The 20,245-nt window shown below is 37.5% G+C and overlaps 1 protein-coding gene across 1 annotated transcript in view; it reads left to right on the plus strand.

Moving 5' to 3' along the window:
- Positions 1–20,245, plus strand: part of ZNF93 (zinc finger protein 93) — a 69,447-nt gene that overhangs the window by 2,704 nt on the left and 46,498 nt on the right. The window contains 2 exon segments of the mRNA XM_034944161.3: positions 10,047–10,173; positions 11,633–11,728. Of these exon segments, the coding sequence (XP_034800052.1) occupies positions 10,047–10,173; positions 11,633–11,728 (223 nt within the window).

A 20,245-nucleotide genomic window follows, 5' to 3' on the forward strand; every position in this document is an offset into this window, starting at 1 on the left:
GTTTTCTTTATCCAGTCTACCACTGATAGGGCCTGTCCATGTCTTTGCTATTGTGAATAGTGCTGCAATGAACATACATATGAATGTATCTTTATAATACAATAATTTATATTTCTTTGGTTATATACCCAATTATGAGGTAGAGTATAAGCATTCCCTTTTCTCTGCAAACTTGCCAGCATCTGTTATTTTTTGACTTTTTAAAAATAGCCATTCTGACTGGTGTGATGTGGTATCTCATTGTGGTTTCTCTTAATTTCTCTAATGATTAGCGATGAGCCTTTTTTTTTCATATGCTTGCTAGCCACATGTGTATGTTCTTTTGAAAAGCATCTGTTCATGTTTTTTTGGCCTATTTTTTAATGAGATTTTTTTTTCTTGTAAACTTGTTTAAGTTCTTAATAAATTCTGGATATTAGACTTTTGTCAGAGGCAAAGTTTGCAAATTTTTTTTATTCTGTAGGTTGTCTGTTTACTCTGTTAATAGTTTCCTTTGCTGTGAAGAAGCTCTTTAGTTCAAATAGGTCCCATTGTCAATTTTTGCTTTTGTTGCAATTGCTTTTGGTAGCTTCATCATGAAGTGTTTGCCAGTTTCTGTGTCTAGAATGGTATTTCCTAGGTTATCTTGCAAGGTTTCTTACCATTTTAAGTTTTTCATTTAAGTCTTTAATTAATCTTGAGTTGATTTTGTATATTGTGTAATGAAGGGGTCCACTTTCAGTCTTCTACATAGTGCTAGCTAGTTATTCCAGCACCATTTATTAAATGGAGAATTCTTTCCACATTTCTCTTATCAGCTTTGCCAAAAATCTGATGATGATAGGAGGGTGGCGTTATTTCTGGGCTCTCTATTCTGTTGCATTGGTCTTGTGCACTCATGAATTTTTTTTATAACATCTTTCTCTCTTCTGCTTTTTCCCCCATAAGCATTTTTTCAAGTGCATACAGTGTGTAAAATTCTGATGTCCAAGAGTTCAAAAACTCTTTAAAAAGTTCCAAAAAAAAGGGATTGGGGGGCTAGGGGAGGGACAGCATTAGGAGAAATACCCAGTGTAAATAATTGTTTGATGGGTGCAACAAACCTCCATGGCACGTGTATACCTATGTAACAAACCTGCACGTTATGCACATGTACCCCAGAACTTAAAGTATAATAAATAAATAAAAAGCTTAAAAAATATTTTGATATTCTCTCTTTTCTTAAGAAATTTAGGTTATATGTAGATGCTTTTCTCTGCTTTTTTTGAAATATATGTAAATCATATGAACAGCTAAATAAACCCTTTGTCATTTTCTCGGGTCCAGATTATCTTTATGTAGTACTTCAGAATTATTGCTTTATTTTTGCTTCTGAAAAGTTTATTTTTTTCATTTTTAGTCCTTTAAATTAGACACAGATTTGTTTAGATAAAAGCTCATTTTAAGAGCACACAGAAGTTTAGCACAAAGATAGGATTAAATTTAGCAATGCAGAATGCTAAAGACTAAAAGATATTAAGTTTCTTTTACAGAAACCTGATTATCCAAGGTAATTATCCAATATTTGCAGGCTGAAGTACTTATACTGCAAAAGCAAGAACAGTGCATAAACAGTGGAGTCTGTAGTTGTATCTTGCTTTCTATTTATTACTTCAGAACAATTAGCATAGTTATGTGTAGGGTTTGTAGGCAAACTGCATTAATATAAATTAAACATTTTTTTTTTCGAGGTGATGTTTTGCTCTTGTTGTCCAGGATGGTGTGCAATGGTTTGATCTCGGCTCAGGCAAACTCTGCCTCCCAGGTTCAAGCAATTTTCCTGTCTCAGCTCCCAGTAGCTGGGATTACAGGCATGCACCACCAGGCCCAGCTCATTTTGTATTTTTAATAGAGATGCGGTTTTTCCATGTTGATCAGGCTGGTCTTGAACTCCTGACCTCAGGTGATCTGCCTGCCTCAGCCTCCCGAAGTGATGGGATTACAGGCATGAGCCACCATGCCTGGCCTTTTTTTTTTTTTTTTTTTTAAACAGTCTTACTCTGTTGCCCAGGCTGGAGTGCAGTGGTGTAATCTTGGCTCACTGCAATCACTGCCTTCTGGGTTCAAGTAATTCTCCTGCCTCAGCCTCCCGAGTGGCTGGGAATACAGGCATGCACCACCATGTCCAGCTACTTTTTTGTATTTTTAGTAGAGACAGGATTTCACCATGTTGGTCAGACTGGTCTCGAACTCCTGACCTCAGGTGATGCACCTGCTTCAGCCTCCAAAAGTGCTGGTATTACCGGTGTGAGCCAAAAACAATATTTTCTACAATAGTATGAACATAAAGCCACAATACTTACTTTGAATGATTCACTTAAATGGTTATTTTAATATTGTTATTTATACTTTTAAAATATAAAGTGTTTTAACTGAAGTATAGTTGCAGTTTTTAAAAATGCTACATACATTGCCCAGTGCAGTGGCTCACACCTGTAATTCCAACACTTTGAGAGGCTGAGGCAGGTTAATTACCTGAGGTCAGGAGTTCGACACCAGCCTGACATGGTGTAACCCCATCTCTACTAAAAATAAAAAATTAGCTGGGTGTGGTGGCATGCGCCTGTAATCCCAGCTACTTGGCAGGCTGAGGCAGGAGAATCGCTTGTTCCTGGGAGGCAGAAGTTGCAGTGAGCTGAGATTGCACCATTTCACTCCAGCCTGGGTGACAGAATGAGATTGTGTCTCAAAAAAAAAAAAAAAAAAAGCTACATATATTATGACCTGTTCATTAAAATTATTCATAGTTAGATATTTATATCTAATGTCCAAAGAAAATTTGCTACCAAATTGTTAGAGTAGATATTAGTCTGACAGGTTTATTACTTTACTCAATAGGAATAATTATGAGTAAACACAATTTTATTATCTTTTATTTCACTAAGTTGGAATGCTGCTATTACAGGAAAAATAAAGACAGGCGATGTGGCCACCCAAACACCATAATAGCTATTCAGTTAGCTGTGTTGCAAGTTGTAACATATTCCACTATATGAACACAGTCAAATTCTATTTCTTCATCTTAAAGTGTTGTTGGAAGTTGTCAGATGTATTTCAATATAGAACCCCCATTCAGTGGCTAGGAGATGAGAGAGCAGCAGAGATGGAAAAGAAACTTTATAAAATTCTTCTGAAAATCTGCCCCCTTTCTTCGTAATGCTCATGTTTCTCATGATGAGAGCAGCTGTGTACTTTGGGTGGTTAGAGAGAAATTGCTTTTAGGGGAACATTTTCTGGCTCATTTGATCAATCTGATATCTAACCTGAGCTTTTTAAAAAGATCTTGTTTACATTTTTCTCTCAAAATAATCTGGCTCAGATGGAGATCTGTTTTTCTCTCCAATGCTTTGGATGTCTGTTTCAGAAGCCCTATTACTATCCTATGGTGTCCAAATGAGGTGGACTCTCACAGTGAGAACTTTTGGAGCTATCTCTATCTGGACTCATGCTGGAAATTCAGCAGTATTTTTTCCTTGTCACCATTACAAGTAGAAACTGAGGCTGAAACACTGCTCACATTCTCATGATTGTGAAGGTGCAATTCTACCCACGAGGCCTGCAGGCTCTCCTCCTGCAGCTCAGGCCTCACTCTGATGTGACACTGGAGTGCTGCTGTGGCAAATGGGGTTCATATAAAATGTGAGCTGTGCTCTGAACTGTGCCTCAGTGGCAGATGGTAGAGGTCAAGAGAGGACACTAGCATTCAGGAGAAAGCAAGCAGGAGTGCTGTAGCCCAGTGTCAGGGAGTACAGAGCCACTGCTTTAAAATGTAAATAGCCAAAAAGATAGAATGCTACTTAGCCATTTTTGTAGCAGAGTGAAATCCTGCCTTCAGCAGACACCTGGCTTCAAGCTGCTAAACTACATCCTATTATGAAGATGTGAAAAGTTTATTTGTCATTGAATATAAGCAATTAACATACACAGATGGCCTCTTCAATCTCCAGGTGAATTTAGGATGAACTATGTATGACATGGTGCTGGAAATTCTTCTAATTGTGGACTAATTATGGTGATCATCTTTCTGTCTTTGGAGCCTCTTAAGCAGATTGACGATGATGCATATCACATTCAAGTTCAATTGTGTAATAAAACCATTTTCTTTCTTTTGTCTTATTGTGAAGATTTTCTGGGGCTGGAGGAAATTTTTCTTTTAATTATTGTTTCCAAACACTGTCTAGAATTACCAGACATGATACAAACACATAAGGTGCCATCCAGAATTTACTCTAGAGGGGACTTTCCCTCTCTGGCTTCCAGTCAGCTCAGAGTTGTGCAGCAAAGTGCATGCTGTCCTCTAAATATGCAGGCAGAATTGTGTCTCTGCCTTTTTGGCATCTATAGTCCTCTACAGTCACTTCTAGAGAGGCTAGATCACATTTCTACCAACTTCACTGGGCAGTGATCAATCGTTTTATCTCTCTTAGAATGACTCTTGCATCTTCAGACCTGAAACTGATTCAGACATCATGGAGCTCACAGACCGAATCAGAGTAACATGTGTGCATTGAGTAGATGTGTAGACATGAGAATCTCCACTTTCCCCTTTGTCTTTTTGCTAAAATCCTTACAAATGTGCAGGTAACACCTGCTGCTACTCCAGCCATTCAGGTCCTAAATCTGCAGCTCCACATTTTGAATCCAAGTTTTTGAGATTTGGGAAATAAAAAACTTTTATCTGACAAATGCAAGTCCTTTTGATTATCAAACTCAGAGAGACGTTGAAAATAAAGTGCAGTTATGTATTTCTCCTCCCTTTGAACTATATATTCATCTCTTGAAACTGTTCACTATTGTCACAAGTAGCTATAAATTAAGCTAATAGTGCCACATTGGACACTATATCCCATACCCTAAACCATAATGAGATATATATATATATATATATATATATATATATAATCAAGGTTATTTCTGTTAATAAATAAAAATATCTGACAACTTTGTATCAGCTCACTATGTCCCTGTTTTGTTGTCTTTACCAATCCTCTTATAACTGCTGCTAATCAAAGTGTAGATTCCAGGCAACTTGAATCTTTGCTCCCAGGTTATAATCCTTAAGCTTGACCCAAGTAAACTGTCTACTTATATTCATGTTGTGTCAGCTTTTTTTTCTTTCATGTAGACTTACCATTTAGAATGTGCTAGAGCAGCCTCTATGAGGGGATCTCTTCTTTGATTGTATTCCACTTGCTGTAACACCAAAGGATGCAGAGCCAGGTGGATCCTACCTAGAATCTGCAGATAAGTTCTGGCCTCTTCCGCGGATTTACAAAAAAGGGCCGGACTTTGGATTGCGAATGTACAGAAAACTAACAAAAGGCATTTTCTGTATTGTGAGATGTCAGCATAGACATCTTACAGCCCCCATTTGGGAATGTGGCTCTGTGAGATTTTTCACATCTTGTTCATTGACCTGCTACAGTTATGTCAGAGGCTCTAGGAAGAAATAGAATCTGATGGCAGAATCTGTAAGTGTAAATAAGCATCTTAGGAGTGAGAGATCAAGGCCACAAAGTATCCAGAGCCATGACCACAACTATATTTACCTGTAAAATGTGATACTGGAGTAGAGTATTTTTGTTCTTTCTCTTACCCAAGAGCTAGCAAATCAGAACAGGTGATCCAGGTTCTGGAGCTCCACCAGTGCAGTTCTATTTTCTATTTAGAATCAGCCCGGGTCTCTCCAGCCTGGCTTATCATTGGGCCATCAGCCCAGGGACACTGGGAATTCTCTCACAATCTCCTAGGTGTATTTGAGGTATTTGAGGATGTCCAGAGCAGAATTGTGTCAGGCTGAAAAGTGTGGTTAATTCTGCTTCTGTCTCAGTGTAAGAGAAATGAGTCATCCTGTGTTTGTTCATCTTCTCATACAAGAGGTTTCTTTGGTTGGTACCCAGATGAGAGTTTCTCCAGTTTCTGGTGCTTGAATGAAACAAGGATGAGATCTGGAGACCCAAATAGATAAAGTATTTCCTTACATCTCATATAACCATTAAAAAAAATGAAGCAGTCATGGTTCCTACAATCCAGAAACTTTTAGTCTAGATTAGCTACTGGATAAATAATTGAATTATGTGTCATATGGTTGGTACAATAAATAGATGTGTCCAAAATCTTGGGCTTTATTTAGACCACTTTCTTTATATTGTTGTGACTTGTGATGTCTACACCTGTAGGGATATTCATGAACAGAAGAATTGTTATTGTAATTAATTTTTGGTTTTTTGAGATGGAGTCTCTGTCGCCCAGGATGGAGTGCAATGGCTAACTGAAACCTCGGCCTCCCGGGTTCAAGTGATACTCCTGTCTCAGCCTCCAGAGTGTCTGGGATTACAGGTGCCCACCACCATGCCCAGCTAATTTTTTGTATTTTTAGTAGAGATAGGGTTTCACCGTGATGGCCAGGCTGGTCTTTAACTCCTGACCTCAGGTGGTCTGCCCGCCTCGGCCTCCCAAAGTGCTGGGATTACAGGCAGGAGCCACCGCGCCCAGCCACATATTTATTTTCTAATAAAATTAGCCTAGGAAGGCCTGGTGCAGTGCCTCACACCTGTAATTTTAGCACTTTGGGAGGCCGAAGCGGGCAGATCACAAGGTCAGGCGTTCCAAACCAGACTGGCCATTATGGTGAAACGCTGTCTTTACTAAAAATACAAAAATTAGCTAGTCATGGCGGCACACGCTTGTAGTTTCAGCTACTCGGGAGGATGAGTCAAAAGAACAGCTTGAACCTAGGAGGCGGAGGTTGCAGTGAGCCGAGATCATGCCAGTGCGCTCCAGCCTGGGCGACAGAGCAAGACTGTGTCTCCAAAAAGAAAATAAAAATTACCCTAGAAAACCTTTGGGGATTTGTTTAAATTGCATAGTAGTGTATAGTATAAAGTTGACAGGGCGGTGGCTAGAAAATGTAAAAATTACAGAAACAGGCCGGGCGCAGTGGCTCACGCCTGTAATCCCAGCACTTTGGGAGGCCGAGGCGAGCGGATCACGAGGTCAGGAGATCGAGACCATCCTGGCTAACACGGTGAAACCCCGTCTCTACTAAAAATACAAAAAAATTAGCCGGGCATGGTGGTGGGCGCCTGTAGTCCCAGCTACTTGGGAGGCTGAGGCAGGAGAATGGTGTGAATCCGGGAGGCGGAGTTTGCAGTTAGCCGAGATCGCGCCACTGCACTCCAGCCTGGGCGACAGAGAGACTCCATCTCAAACAAACAAACAAAAAAATTACAGAATTAAACTCTTTCTTTCTTTATCTTGAAATCTGTGTACATTTAGCTTTTATTCTATGTAATTTTTTTAAAAAGTTGATGATGGAGAAACAGAAGAAGAAATAAAAATGCTGGGCCCTTTATCTAAATCCTGGAAATTATTAAACCCTTAGTACCAGCTTCCAGGGTATTATGAGAACTAAATCACATAATGTGTTATGCCCAGCACAGTGCTCTGTATCATATTCTTGAGCACATTGTACCTGATTAATAAACATTGCATTAGTACATGTGTACATGTTGTTTTTTAAATATAAACTTATTCAGACATTGCTGCTTTCTGTTTCTTCTGTAAACTTTAAAGAGCCAGCAAAGAATATAAAACTTTAGGATGGAGATGGGTTGTCTTTATTTGTACCAGAAGTATTTGGTTGTGACAAGAGTGCTGAGTGTAAGCGACCCTGTGCTGTGCCTGCTTCTCTAACTAATGCTAACAATGAGCCCAGGGGGAGCAACATCAGCATTGACAGAGAACTTGTTTAAAACACCCATTTATGGACCCTTTTCAAACCTGCAGAATCATATTACATAAAGTGGAGTCAAAATTATCAAGTGATTTATAAGCTCATTAAAACTTTACAGGCAGTGCTCTCATTCATGAGAGTTAAGTTCCACCTTTGCACTAAAGGGTGGTCACAGGGCCTGTTCTGTTTGGGTTTGGTAGGGACAGGTCAGTGTGGCACATATTTCCATTACTGTAGCAGAAATTGCTGGTGTCTGTGGCAGGGGAGGGCACCTGAGGACAGGAAAGGAGAAACTTATATTTTTATCTTCATGAAGCAGCTCATTGTTCCTGAATCTCTTCTGTTTTAAAGGACAGAAAAGGGTGGACTTTTTCTGTGTTTTTTTTCTTTCTGCCATTTGATGTCATGCTAGCAGGTGAACAGGTGGTGCTGGCATTTTTAAGGGCATATTATCAAGATACGGGTGTAATTTGTACAGAGAATCTCATCTGAGAAGGAATTCCAGAGAAGCAGGAGAGGGAAAAGTGGCTTTTCTGTTTCAGATCAAGAGCTGTATTCACTCTGCCTCCTCGAATGCTATGCATTTAGTACCCACATTTACTTCTCTACTTTTGCTTTTTTTTTTAAATGAGTTTGGTTTAAATACTTCTTAAAATTCTTATGATAGTCAAGAGTCTCTGTAAAATATTTATTTTCTATACCTTAGAGCCTTCTCTACATTTGCTGCATCATAGCTTCTTATATGCCATGCAGGATTCTCAGCAAGAATTTATAATCTGCAATATTAAAAATGTTCCCTTTGTGGCTGTTGAACATGGAAAGATGTGGATACTCAAGATTTCTATTGGGGAAAACTGTGGTCCTTAGTAAAGATGGAGAACATGTAATGTTGAGGCTCCATCTGTGTGTTCCATTAGCTCTATGCAGAATAGGATTAGGGAAATGCTTATTTAAAAGGGATGGCAGTTATTACCCAGAAAGTTCTGAAAGAAAATTAAGATTCCTGCTCTCTAGGGAGCTAAATGAAGCCTACTTAAAATTCCTACTAAAAGTTACAGAACATAGGAGTTATCTATATTTTGAAGTTAGCATAAAACATGTTTCTTTATGGTTAAATTCAGATTTTATTTACTTTCTTTGGGAGGAATATTTCAACAGTGATGCTGTGTTCTTCTTCTTCTTCATCTTTTTTTTTTTTTTAAGCAGAGTTTCACTCTCGTTGCCCAGGCTGGAGTGCAATGGTGCGATCTTGGCTCACTGCAACATCTGCCTCCCAGGTTCAAGCAATTCTCTTGCCTCAGCCTCCTGAGTAGCTGGGATTACAGGCATGTGCCACAACACCCAGCTAATTTTGTATTATCAATAGAGACGGGGTTTCTCCATGTTGGTCAGGCTGGTCTCGAACTCCCGACCTCAGGTGATCCACCCATCTCGGCCTCCCAAAGTGCTGGAATTACAGGCATGAGCCACCATGCCTGGCCGATGCTGTGTTCTTCTGTGTGAATTAGCACATCATAAAAATTTGTCCTAGTGCAGTTAAGGGTTAATGATTCACTTGGTGACATAGCTCTCTGACAGATTTTTTTTACAATAGAGTTAATTATTTTTCTTTTCATTAAGTATTTTTATGCAGCTGATGTGCATAAACCATCACATTTAATCTGGCATCTATCCTTTTTTCTCTTTTTTGCTACATATTTTTCTTTGGAAAATGAAGGCTCTTATCTTTGTTTACAGGCCAGAAAAACTGGGAAAAACACAGGCTCTTCCATTTACTGAATGTTTGACAAAATACCGTTCTTGGGCCAAAAACATTCGCATTAGAGATGAGCTTGTCAGAAATTCAAAAAGTCAGACTTTATGCCAGATCTTCTGGAATAAAAAAAAACCCTGCACAACAAGGTCTTCAGCTTATTGTGTATATTAAAATTTGAGAGGTGCCTTCTAACTCAACACATCTTTTGCATCTGAAAAATATTCACAACTCATTCCATATGATGCAAATATAGCACTAAAAAATGTACATGTTCATGTTCATGCCCTTAATTTTATGCTCTATTATCTAAAAAAATCATATATAAACTGATGTTATGGATCTTGTGCCGCTCTTTTTTCTCAGAGTTAGAGGATACATTAGAGAATATTTTTGGGTTGAAAAATATTTTATTGGATAATTTTAGGCAGTCCTTTGAGTCAGAACCAGTTCTCTTTACTCTCTAATTTCACCTTAAGTCAAATTAAAAATTCCTCTCATGCCATTTAGTAATTATGTGTGTGTGTGTGTGTTTTCCAGGGACCATTGCAATTTAGAGATGTGGCCATAGAATTCTCTCTGGAGGAGTGGCATTGCCTGGACACTGCACAGCGGAATTTATATAGGGATGTGATGTTAGAGAACTACAGAAACTTGGTCTTCCTTGGTGAGGACAACTTGAATATATAATTCATAATATACCCTGAAGATTTTATTTCTCTTTTTTGTAGAATGTTTGTTAGTAATTTATTCTTTGCAAAGTGGTAGAATTAACAGGCATAAGCCACTGCGCCTGGCCATATTTTATTTATATTTCTGTATAATTTTTATTATGACCACAAAGATAACCCTGTAATCAATAACAATTTAATTGTACATTCTATTTACACTGTTTGTACTACAAAGGATAAATGCTAGAGGTGACGGATACCCTATTTACCCTAATGTAATTACTACATATTGTAGGCCTGAATCAAAATATTCCATATAAGGCATAAATATATACATATACTGTATGCCCACAAATACTAGAATAAATTTCAGTAAGAACAAAGAATAAAAATTTAACTGATGGGAAAAATGTTCTTCAACTCATTTGCAGTTTAAAGTCACTGGCAAAGTGATTACTAGACATGATATTCCACTATGTACCAAATAGTATATTGCTACCATGGTTTACCTACATGCTTGAGTAAGGTGGGATATGTCAAAGTTGGTAGCATAATAATGCTTCATTAAGCAAACCATAGTCTTAACATGGTAAAAAAAAATTAAATAAAATTAAGTTCACACATAATCTAATAATATTTAAATGTACTGCATTTTATTACATAAAAATGCAATTAGTATAATATACAAATTTAATACTTTTAACTATAATTTTTCTCTTTAATGTAGAAAAGTATTTCTCTGAACCCCCACCTTATTTTTTATCATTGTTTATTAATAAAGTAATTCATTATGTTTTTGAAAAAAAGTTTTAACATGTTCTGCGTACATGTTAATGTAGGCTAGGCCATCCAAAAGACAAAGCAAAACATCAACATTAAGTCATAGGCTAGGATTATAGAAATGAGAACATGAACCCCTACCTCATACATTACTTAGAATAAGTTAACTACAAAGAGCCTCTCCACTTACATTTTCATCATGCATCTTACATTTTCATCATGCATCTTACATTTTAATGTCCTTACTCTTTTATAGAAAAAGTCATAAATAACGCCCAATAAAAAAGAATCTGTAGCATCTCCGATGCAGCAACAATTGATCACATGCTTTCACCTGTGAATACAATAGGACTAAAATAACAGCATAAAGTAATCTGAAAACTGTATTCACTCTAAATTAGTGGTAATTCCAGAAATTTAGTGGCATAAAATATTGTTGCCCCAACTGAAAATCTAATTGCCACCACCAATTTTTGATTCAGTAGTATCAGATAGTAAAATAAGAAACCTACAAATTGAAAGTATTTTCTAAATATTTAGAAATTTCTGTTATAAATTATTATTTTGGTATTAATTTACTGGACTATTTTATCACATCCTCTCTGCTGAGCACAGTACTAGCTTGTAATGGGAGTATATGAGCAAGATTCATGTTATTTATTTTTAATAAAACAGGTATTGTTGTCTCTAAGCCAGACCTGGTTACCTGTCTGGAGCAAGGAAAAAAACCTTTAACTATGGAGAGACATGAGATGATTGCCAAACCCCCAGGTAGGTACGAGTGAAAACGAATACAACAGGTGACACAGATAAAAGGTCCCAATGTCAAAGAGAAAACCAGTCTTTAAAATGTGATTCTGGAAGCTGTGTTCCAAAGAAAATAGGTCCTGGGCAGCTGTTTTTTTGTTGTTGTTGTTTTTTTTTTACTTTTGCTCCCACAAAGGGGCATGTTCTGTCTTATGCTTTTAAATTCTCTAAGAATTCTACTTCTCCTTTGGTGAGCCTCCTTCAGGTTCACAGTGAGAGCCAAAGTCCTCTTCATGGCATGTAAAAGGCTGCGTGGGCTAGCAGTGGTGGCTCACCCCTGTACTCCCAGAACATTGGGAGGCCAAGGCAGGTGGATCACGGGAGGTCAGAAGTTCGTGATTAGCCTGACCAACATGGTGAAACTCCGTTTCTACTAAAAATACAAAAATTAGCTGGGCATGGTGGTGGGCACCTGTAATCCCAGCTACTTGGGAGGCTGAGTCAGGAGAATCATTTGAACCTAGGAGGTGGAGGTTGCAGTGAGCCGAGATCATGCCATCGCACTCCAGCCTGGGCAACAGAGCGAGACTCCATCTCACAAAAAAAAAAAAAAGAGAGAGAGAGAGAATGAGAGGCTGCACAATCTGGCTGCTTTTCCATTGTTTTGGGGACACACAAATATCTGCATAATTTTGAGAAACTAAAACTATTTTTTTAAGTCCTCTTTTTGCATCAGGTCTGAAATATGTGAGAGTATTAGTTTATCTTGCATTTTTTTGTTTATTTTTCTGCACAGTCCATTCTGTTTTTGTTTCTATAAAGTCTTCAAATATAGTTTGAAATTATAAGTATGATATTCTTCTGCTTTGTTCCTTTTCCTTAAGACTGTTTTGGCTATTCAAAGTTTATTTTAGTTTCATGTAAATTTTAGAATTGAATTTCCATTACTGTGAAAAAAAATACTGCAATTTTGATAGGAAGTGTATTGAATCTATAGATCACTTTGGATAATATGGCACTTTATTAATATTTATTCTTTCAATCCAAAGACATAAAATATTTTAAAATTTATTTGGATCTTCCTTTTTATTGTTTTTTTTATTGTAAAGGTTTTTTACATCCCTGGTTAATTTTTTTCTGAGAAATTTATTATGTAATGCTATAGTAAATAAGATTTTTTTTCTCTATTTTATCAGATAGTTTGTTTTAAGTGTATGAAACTGTAGCTGGGCACAGTTTAAGTGTATGGAACCATAGCCGGGGTGGTCTCCCAGAGTACTAGATCACGCCTGTAATCCTAGCACTTTGGGAGACCAAAGTGCATGGATCACCTGAGATCAGGAGTTCGAGACCAGCCTGACCAACATAGAGAAACCCTGTCTCTGCTGAAACTACAAAAATTCACTGGGCATGGTGGCGCATGCCTGTAATCCCAGCAACTCGTTAGGCTGAGATGGGAGAATCGCTTGAACCTGGAAGGCAGAGGTTTCAGTGAGCCGAGATCACCCCACTGCACTTCAGGCTGGGCAAAAGAGCTAGACTCCTACTCAAAAAAAAAAAAAAAAGTGTACGAAACCATACATATACTTATGTATGTTAATTTTATGTTTTGCTAATTTACTGACTGTATTTATTAGTTTAGACAGGGTTTAATGTACTGTTTATGGTTTTTTAAATATGTGATTGTATGATCTACAGACAGCAACTTTTTACTTACTGTTTTTCAATTTCAATGGATTTTTTTTTTATTTCTTTGACTAATTCTTCTGCCACATACTTCCAGTGCTACATTAAAATAGAAGCATTGGCTGGGCTCCCTGGCTCACACCTGTAATCCCAACACGTTGAAAGGGCAAGGCAGGTGGATCACCTGAGGTCAGGAGTTCGAGACAAGCCTGACCAATATGATGAAACCTCGTCTTTACTAAAAATACAAAAGTTAGCCGGGTGTGGTGACATGCACCTGTAATCCCAGCTCCTTAGGAGGCTGAGACAGGAGAATCGCTTGAATCAGGGAGGTGGAGGTTGCAGTGAGCCAAGATCACACCATTGCACTCCAGCCTGGGCAACAAGAGCGAAACTCCGTCTCAATAAAAAAAAAAAAAAAGAAGAAGAAGAAGAAGCATTGACAATGGGCACAATATAGTTTTGTATTGGTATCTAAATTTGATGGAGCAAACACCTCTTCAAGTTTTCATAAACTGATTTTAGAAGGTAAAGATCTTCTTTTATTGGGCCCTTAGGGTGATGAGATACTCTGTGAATTTTTAGTGAAGAGGGGTTGTAGCTTGGTCACAAGGCTGCTGGGTCTGCCTTTGGGTCCACCTTTAGTTGGCTTGCTACAGGGGCTTGGGTAGTTGTAATTCCATTTTATTTTTAGACAGACTGAATATCCTTACAGGTTCAAGCAGTTCTCATGTCTCAGCTTTGCAAGGAGCTGGGATTACAGATGTGAGTCACTGTGTCCGGCCTTAGTGTAGGTTTCTTAACATCAGTTTATTGTGTCTTGGTTTTAATTTGTATTACAGTTTTAGACAACTTGCAATTCTGTTTGTACACTTTAAGTCAATTTGAGGTTTAATTAAGAGATAAATTGCTGGGCGCGGTGGCTCACGCCTGTAATCCCAACACTTTGGGCGGCTGAGGTGGGTGGATCAAGAGGTCAGGAGTTGAGACCAGCCTGGTCAACATAGTGAAACCCCGTTTTCACTAAAAATACAAAAAATTAGCTGGGCATGGTGGCGGGCACCTGTAATCCCATCTACTTGGGAGGCTGAGGTAGGAAAATTGCTCGAACCTGGGAAGCGGAGGTTGCAATGAGCCGAGATTGCACCTTTGCACTCCAGCCCGGGCAACAGTGCGAGACTCCGTCTCAAAAAAAAAAAAGATAAATTATGCATGTTTCTTACAATCAGATTACATATGTATGAGTGTTTATCTATAAATATGACCCGAATTTTAGTTATGGCTTATCTTATATTCTTTCTTAGCTGATTTTCCATGGTAGTTTTATCTTAAGTGAGCAGTCATTGAGATAGTTTTATTTTTTCCATGTGTTTAATGATGAATATATATTTCCTTTTGTGAGAAAAGCACTTTTGTGATTTGAAGGTAATTTTCAAAAGGATTTATAATTCTGTATTTTTTTCTGTTTTTCTTTAAAACTTGTTTTAAAAACACGTAACATAAAATTTAATGTCTTAAATCTATTGAAGTGTACATTTCAGGGCCAAGTGTGGTTGTGGCTCTCATCTGTAATCCCAGGATTTTGTGAGGCCAAGGCAGGAGGATCCCTGGAGTCTAAAAGTTTGAGAGCTGCCTGGGGAACATATGGAGACCTCTCTCTATAAAAAAAATTTAATAATAGCCAAGCATGGTGGTGTGCACCTGTGGTCCCAGCTACTTGGGAGATTGAGAGGGATTCAAAATTGTGGCACTACATTGCAGGTTGGGGGACAGAGTGAGACCCTGTCTCAAAAAAAAGTTGTTCATTTCAGGCATGTTAAGTATATTCACACTGTTATGCAAAAGACTTCTAGAAACTTTACATCTTATAAAACTAAAACTTAATTCCCATTAATTAACAACTGCTCATTTTACCCTCTCTCCAACCCTGACAGACAAACCTTCAACTTTCTGTTTTATGATTTTTGACTACTTATGATACCTCATATAGCTGGGTGTGGTGGCTTACACCTGTAATCCCATCACTTTGGGAGGCTGAGGCAGGCAGATCACCTGAGATCCGGAGTTTGAGACCAGCCTGACCAACATGGAGAAACCCCATCTCTACTAAAAATACAAAAAAATTAGCCAGGCATGGTGGCGCATGCCTATAATCCCAGCTCCTCGGGAGGCTGAGATAGGAAAATCGCTTGAACCTGGGAGGTGGAGGTTGCAGTGAGCCAAGATCGGGCCATTGCACTCCAGCCTGGTCAACAAGAGTGAAACTCCATCTCAAAAAAAAAAAAAAAAAAAAAAAGATACCTCATATAAGTGGAATCATATAGTATCCATAATTTTGTTACTGGTTTAATTCAGGTGACATAATATTCTCAATCTTCATCTTAAAATGTGACAAGATTGTTATTTTTAAGGTGGAATAATAGTCCATCATATGTATATGTTACATTTTTTGATATGTTTATAAATCAAGAGACATCTGGGTTGCTTCAGCCTTTTGACTTTTGTGAATACTGGTACAATAAACATATATTTTCAAATATGTCTTCCAGGTCCTGTGTTACATATTTTGTTTCTTTTGTTGTTTGTTATTTTTATTTTTTTTTGAGATCAAGTCTCCTGTTGTCACCCAGGCTGGAGTGTAGTCATGCAATCTTGGCTCACTGCAACCTCTGCCTTTGGGGTTCAAGCAATTCTCCTACCTCTGTCTCCCAAGTTCCTGGGATTACAGGTGCACGTAACATCACCCATCTAGTTCTTGTATTTTTAGTAGACATGGTGTTTCACCATGGTGGCCAGGCTGGTTTTGAACTTCTGACCTCAGGTGATCTGCCCACCTCTGCCTCCCAGTGTGCTACGATTACAGGCTTGAGCCACTACACTTCGCCTGTGTTATGTATTTTAGATATAGATTTATAAATGAGAAACATTTCTAACATTTTAAAATAATGGCTGCATCATTATTTTCCACCAGCAGTCAACATGAGTTTCATTTTTATTGCATCATCAACAGATTTGGTGTATTAAAAAAAATTATAGTGGCCATTCTAATGGGTATGAGGTGATTTTGTTTGTTATGTTTCTTTTTTCATTTCTCTACAAATTAGTAATTTTGTGTGTGCTTTCAAATGCATTTTCCAATTTTGTGTATTTTTTTGAGAAAAATTTGTCCATTTCTAAATCAAGTTATTCAAACTTACTGTTAGTTTTAAGAGTCATTTATATATTTTGAATATTAACTCTTTTAACAAGTAATATGTAAATGTTTTCAACTATTTTCTAAGGGACGTTGTCACTCCTGAAATTTTTTCTTTCAGAAATTTTGAAGTATAGTGTAGTTAAACTTTTTTGTTCTTTTATTTGTTGCTCATACATTTAATGTCGTACCTAAAAAAATGGTGCCAAGACCAATGTCATGTCTTTTTTTTGTATTTTTTCTTTCTTTCTTTCTTTCTTTTTTTTTTTTTTTTTTTGAGACGGAGTCTTGCTCTGTCCCCCAGGCTGGAGTTCAGTAGCGCAATCTCAGCTCACTGCAAGCTCTGCCTCCTGGGTTCACGCCATTCTCCTGCCTCAGCCTCCCAAGTAGCTGGGACTATGGGCGCCCGCCACCATGCCCGGCTAAGTTTTTTGTATTTTTAGTAGAGACGGGGTTTCACCGTGTTAGCCAGGATGGTCTCGATCTCCTGACCTCATGATCCGCCCGCCTCGGCCTCCCAAAGTGCTGGGATTACAGGCATCAGCCACCGTGCCCGGCTTGTTTTGTATTTTTTCTAAAATATTTGTTAGTTTATTTTGTCTAACTATCTTATTTAAAATATATTTTTGTATCATTCAAGGAAATAATCCAACTTTATTTTATCAGTGTTGATACTGTAGCTTTTAACTGTTGTATTGACATCTTTGAACAATAAAATTTTTTGACCCCTGAGCAAGAATACGTTGAAGAGTGTGTTTTATATTCACATGCTTTTGAATTTGCCATTTGACTTTTGCTTTTAATTCCTAATATTCAGTTTTTGTTAGAAAACACACAGTGTATAATTTTAGTCTTTTAAAATTGTTTTGTTGTTGTTGTTTTGAGACAAGATCTTACCATCATCCAGGCTGGAGTGCAGTAGCATAATTTTGGCTCACTGTAGCCTCAGTTTCCTGGGCTCAAGTGATCCTTTCACATCAGTTTCCTGAGTAGCTAGGATTACAGACATGCACTACCATGTCTGGCTAATTGTGTGCTTGTTTGTAGTGTTAGGATGTCAATATGTTGCCCAGGCTGGTTTCAAACTTTTGGCCCCAAGGGATCCTGTTTTCTTGGTCTCCTAAAATGTTAGGATTATAGGCAAGAGCCACTGTTCCCAGTATTTTAAAATTTAATAAAACTTGCTCTGTGTCCTAACAGAATACACCAGATGCAAATAAGAATATTGTGTGTTATCTTGGTTTTGACTGGAGAGTTTTGTATGTCTGTGAAGCCTAGTTGGTCTATAATATGGGTTGGATATTCATGTTGTCCAAACCTCATGCTGCAATATAAATCCTCAATGTTGGTTGTGGGACCTGGTGGGACACGTTTGGATCATGGGGCAAATTTCTCATGAATGGCTTGGTATATCCTCTTTGTAACCAAAAACTTTTCACTCTATTAATTCAAATGAGAGCTGGTTCATTAAAAGAACCTGGGTCTTTCACCTCACACTTGCTCTGTCTCTTACCATATAACATGTCCAGTTACTCTTTACCTTCCACCATGATTTTAAGCTTCCTGAAATCCTCACCAGAAGCAGATGCTGACACACACTTCTTATACAGTCTGCCAAACTGTGAGCCAAATAAACCTTTTTTCTTTATAAATTATGCACTCTCAAGTATTCCTCTACATGCAAAATAATTAATATTATCTATAATGTTAGCTAAGTTTTTTTCTTATTTTTTATCTGAATTTTATATTTATTACTGCAAATGGGGTCTTGATGTCTACAATTATTATGTTGCCATGTATGTCTTGCTTCACTTTTGTCAATAGTTGCTTTATATATTTTGGAGCCCTGATGTTATATACACACATTTATATAGATAGATAAATATTACAATTATAGATTCCTGCTAAATCAACTCACTTTACTACAATATAATATCAGTCTATGTCTCATGGTAGTACTTGACTTAAGGCATATTATGTCTAATATAATTATGACCACATCACTCAATTGTGGTTACTATTTTCATGGAATATACATTTTTTTTCATTTTTTATTTTCAGCCTATTTGACTCAATGCAAAATGAGTCTCTTGTAGGCAGCGTACTGTATGCTTTTTAAAAACCACTCAGTCATTCTATTTTTTTATATATAATTTTATTTATTTATTTATTTATTTTCTTTTGTGATGGAATTTCACTCTTGTTGCTCAGGCTGAAGTGCTATGGTGCGATCTCAGCTCACTGAAACCTGTGCTTCCCCGGTTCAAGCAATTTTCCTGCATCAGCCTTCTGAGTAGCTGGGATTAAAGGCATCTGCCACCACACCTGGCTAATTTTTTTGTATTTTTACTAGTGACAGGGTTTCACCATGATGGCCGGGCTGGTTTTGAATGCCTGACCTCAGGTGATCTATATATTGTCCTTCTTTGTCTTTTTGAAGTTTTGACTTAAAGTACATTTTATAAAATATGACAGTTTTTGACTTTAAGATGTAGCTTGTGTAATATTATTTTGACCTCTTCTGCTCTCATTTGGTTAATATTTACATGAAATTTCTACTTCTGTCTTGCCACTTTCAGTCTTTGTCATTAGATCTCAGGTGACTCTTGTAGAAAAGCAAGTTGGATCTTGATTTTTAATTTTTTTTTTTTTTTTTAGAAGAAGTCTCACTCTGCCGCTCAGACTGCAGTGCACTTGTTCAAGTGATTCTCCTGCCTCAGCCTCCTGAGTAGCTGGGATTACAGGCATGCACCACCACGCCTGGCTAATTTTTGTATTTTTAGTAGAGATGGGGTTTCACCATGTTGGTCAGGCTGATAAAATTTTTTAATAAACCTTTTTATTGAAAGTATGTTTCTTGATTGGAAAGATAATTATATATATTTAAATAGTTTTCCGAAAGAGAAAAACTTACTAATGTTATCTATTTATTTATTTATTTTGAGACGGAATCTTGGTCTATCACTCAGGCTGGAGTGAAATGGCACAATCTTGGCTCACTGCAACCTCTGCCTCCAAGGTTCAAGTAATTCTCCTGTCTCAGCCTCCTGAGTAGCTGGGATTATAGGCACCCACCACCATGCTGGCTAATTTTTGGTATTTTTAGTAGAGATGGGGTTACTCCATGTTGGCCAGGCTGGTCTTGGACTCCTGACCTCCAGTGATTCACCCGCCTTGGTCTCGCAATGTGCTGGGATTACAGGCGTGAGCAACTGCGCCTGGCCAACGTTATTTTATTGTTTTATTTGATTCTTTTATCTTTGTCTCTTTTTCTCTTTCTTTTTGTGTTTTTTTTTAATTTTTGTATTGATATGCTTTTAATTTTTTTCTTATTTTCTTTTGTGTATCTAGGCAGGTATTTTCTTAGTGGTATCTAGGGGATTACATAAAACCTCTAAAAGATCCAACAATATACTTTAATGCAGTAAAAAATTAACTTCAGTTGCATGCAAAAATACTTCATTACATCTGCCTTCAACTTTGTTATTGATTTTGCTAATTCTACTTTTTATGTTATATATTCATTAACAGATGTTTATAATATTTCCTCTACTTCTATCTTTTGCCTTTTAGAGAATAACTAAAAGTGTTTTCTGTGCCATTATGATAATAAGTAAGGAATTCTATTTTTGTGTATGTGCATATATTTTCCAGAAAGTTAT

Source organism: Pan paniscus, chromosome 20, assembly GCF_029289425.2.
Source record: "Pan paniscus chromosome 20, NHGRI_mPanPan1-v2.0_pri, whole genome shotgun sequence".
NCBI classification, from domain to species: domain Eukaryota; kingdom Metazoa; phylum Chordata; class Mammalia; order Primates; family Hominidae; genus Pan; species Pan paniscus.